The sequence below is a fragment of the Centroberyx affinis genome, unplaced genomic scaffold (genome assembly GCF_046629955.1).
Source record: "Centroberyx affinis isolate AG114_WGS23_722 - 3 ecotype Tasmania unplaced genomic scaffold, CSIRO-AGI_Caff_v1 ptg001724l_1, whole genome shotgun sequence".
NCBI classification, from domain to species: domain Eukaryota; kingdom Metazoa; phylum Chordata; class Actinopteri; order Beryciformes; family Berycidae; genus Centroberyx; species Centroberyx affinis.
The window spans coordinates 1-3568 of NW_027280131.1; the positions used below are offsets into that span (position 1 = coordinate 1).

The 3568-nt window shown below is 40.4% G+C and overlaps 1 protein-coding gene across 1 annotated transcript; it reads right to left on the reverse strand.

Annotated features, from left to right (window-relative positions):
- Nucleotides 1–10: 10 nt before the first annotated feature.
- Nucleotides 11–3075, reverse strand: LOC139651885 (macoilin-like; the record flags this gene model as incomplete). The annotated part of the gene is made up of 5 exons (XM_071528775.1): nucleotides 2999–3075; nucleotides 1543–1684; nucleotides 1266–1392; nucleotides 548–671; nucleotides 11–180 (listed from the first exon to the last, which is right to left on the reverse strand). Coding segments are annotated over exons 1-5 (640 nt in total), but the record flags the coding sequence as incomplete, so codon positions are not given.
- Nucleotides 3076–3568: the final 493 nt, after the last annotated feature.

Below are 3568 nucleotides of genomic sequence, written 5' to 3' on the forward strand. Positions count from 1 at the left end.
CTGCCGCTGCCATCTGTGCCGGTCTTGGGGTACAGCTGCAGGCCTGGAGGGAGCGAGTGCTGGAGGAGGTGCATGTGGAAGTCGTTCTCACTCTGCACAGCTTTCTGTGTGCGCAGCTTGAAGATGTTGGTGAAGTAGCAGGTGGCGTCAAACCCCAGATACACGACGGGGTATCCGATGCTGCGTGCCATTACAATGAGACAGAGAGACAGTTACAATATGTGTGACATACTACCAAGACATAAACACAGCCTGACTGACCACCGAAAACACCAGATGCTCACACCAATGGTTAAAAATATGTCTATTTTTACATCTTTCATTTCACACTTGATTGGTCATCAGCCTGTGGGCGTTAAACCTGAAATTACTCCAAAAATAATCCATGGAGGACAGAACATTGAGGCCAATTCATATATCATACAGACAGTTTAATACTCCCACTTTCTTATTACAGCTCAATCATCTAGTGAAAGAAATCTCGATTCTAAGAAAGCATCTGAATTCCGCTTAAGGCAGAGTGAGGGTTTATATGAAATCAACGCACCAGTGTGCAGCGAAAAGATGAGACAGGTTGGCATGGGAGTTCTTCAGGTCTTTGAGTCGAAGCGAAGCCTCCGTGTACACAAGCAGAATCCACAGGGACACCGTCGATATACAGATGCCCTTCTCTGAAGAGAAATGAGATGCTGTTGTTGGAAAGAGGACTGAAACATTTTACTCAAGCAGAAGTACTGCTATTTCAAGTCAGAGTTAACCAGCACCTGTTGTAAAATAACTAAATGGGTAGCTCACTAAAAAAGTAGCCAGGCACTTAAGATTTTGTGCATATCCAATATGAACACAGATAGTATCATCTATGGAAGTGACTGTGTTTTACTGTTAATGACCGCTCACACTGTACTCACTAATAGTATGTCTACAAATAAAACTCACTCAAGTAAAATAAGGAGCAAATCATTAAACTCTGTAAAAGCAGAGTGTATAATGTGCATTACAAAATCTACCAGGGTAGTGGTAAATAGTTACTTTCCACTTTTGCATATTGTATGTGCATGTATATCAGTTTACTTTTTAGGTGAGGATTAGGGTTAGGGATGTTGAGTTACATTTTGTGGTAATACACCATGGTAATACAAGCTCAAATGTCAAGTTGGCACATAACAATAGCTGCATGACTGAAAATTGTGAATCTGAGAGCTTGCATGATTTTGCATATTTTCAAGAATCTATCAAGCAATTATATATACAACCAAGACACTCACCTGTGTGCCATATGTAATTGAATAACACATAGGTGCTAGCCACAAAGAACAGCCAGTGCAGTGGAACAAAAATTAAGCAAAAGATGTCCAGAGTGAACGCGGCACAAACAAACACAACACAAATAACCTGCGGACAGAGAATACATTCGCTTTAGTAAGCATTAATTTAAAACACTGAAAATAACGGTTGCTGTATGTTAAAATGTCAGCAGGCTGCAGATTCTTGGCAGTATTATCGTGTCCAGTCAGAATATGAAATGAGAGCAGGGTCTCTCACCAGCCCGTGGCAGTGGAAAGTGGTGTACACACTCCCAAAGAACAGCCAGCACGGCCACAGGTACTCCAGTCGAAATTCCAGGATGAAATCTGCCAGCAGCACCAGCGTCCACATTATCATAAACTTCAGGAAGGTGTAAGCGCTGCGAACACAAGTTGTATGTACAAAACTGTATGAATATATCAAATGTCAGTCAGTGTTATTATAATTATACACCAAACATTAGCAGGGGGGATGTGTTTCAGTTTGGGCCTAAGTAAAATACATTTTTTTTCTGCTTCTGATTCAAGTAAATGAAGAGATTTTGAATTAAGCATCTGAGACATGCCAAGGCATTAAACACACAAGCCAATAGACAGGCTATGGTTGAAACCTTCATTTAGTTACACAATCCTAAACGTATAATTGAGCAGCTGCATCCAATAAAACGCAGCACATCACACAAAGTGAATTAAGGAGCAATGATTTTGCCCTCATTCGGCACTCATTTTATTAGGCTACCACAAACCAAATGGGAGCTGTGGTTTTCTCCTTTGTTCTGTTCATCCATAGGCTGCTATCACATCGCCCCTTCTTTGTTTGGTAACCATGGTGATATTTCATCTGTAAGAGTGAGGAGGGAGACAGAGACAGCACCACAGCATCCTGTAGTCCCCAAACAAGTTAAAATATACCCTGTAATGTATAAAATATAGCCTGTAGTTAATTTATCTTGCCTACCCAAGATACTTTGATAATGACAAACAATAAATATGCAATGGTGAATACAAAAAGCAGAGATGTCTGACATATATAACCTAATAATTTCATGAATATACCCTTAAAACAATGCTTTGTTTATATTTTAAAAATACATTACACTACATTAACGGTAGTCTTGCTGGTGTGAAAAATGCAAAAATGTAACATCAGTGTATTTTTTTTTTCTTCTGTGGCAAATCTTTTTCGTCTGGACTCAGTCTAGACGCTGTCTGTTATGGTTTCAAATTATCTTTTTTTGTGGTCAAAATTAGCTCTTTTCACGTAACGTGTCATAATAATAATACTAGTACAAATAATTATAATACGTATGCAGCTATTAATGTTGTTCAAGGCAAACGGAATAGCCAACTTTTGCATAAAATATGGCCAGGGAATAGCCTCGTGAAACAGAAAACCAGCAGCAGGCCCCACGTTAACTTACACAGCTGCTGGTTTCTGGCTTCTTGTAAACAATGCAGGCTAAAGCTGTGAAGTAACACACTCGTCCAACATTTCTACACACCTGCCCGCCTCCCAAATTCAGGCTACACACCTCCTAACGTCCCGGCCTACTTTCTAGAAAATGTCAGACATGAGAGGTTTCGGGGTGAGACGCAGACAGGTGAGCGGGATGATGGCTGGATTACACAAAGACCGCACAACAACAAAAGCACCCACAGCCAGGCGACGCGGCACGGCACGGCACGTATTGTACCTTTCAGACAGCTTCTCCGTTATTTTAATTTTTTTCATTTTCCGTAGCCTGTTCGCGTCCACATACCGTTTCTTCATCTTATGGCTTCTACTCCCTCTGCACTGTTATTACACCGCACGAGCGCGGCAGCAAAGAAATGAAGCCCAAAAAATATATAAGATCCTAGTGGAAGAGGATGTAACAACCTGACGTCTGGGAACAATATTAGTCTACTGATGATGCTAACGACCGTTCTGCGCATGCTCAGTGGTCAGTGTACCTACATATCTTCATCGCAGGAGGGGAGCAGATCTACAGCGGCAGAGACCCTCATTTTGTTATCAGTGTATTTCAAAAGCTCGTAACTTGGCGAAAAAATTTACCAAAATACTAAAAACCTGACGAGCAAACGAGCTGAATCACCAACTCAAAAATATCCCTTACAAAAAAAGAACTATAGTAGTCCTATAATACATTTTAGAGGGATATTGCACCAAAATCTAATCACAATTAGTAGCGTATGCTATATTTTATAGGACTATTATAACATAACAGTATTTTAGAATATCATAAGCTACATAAGGTCACTAT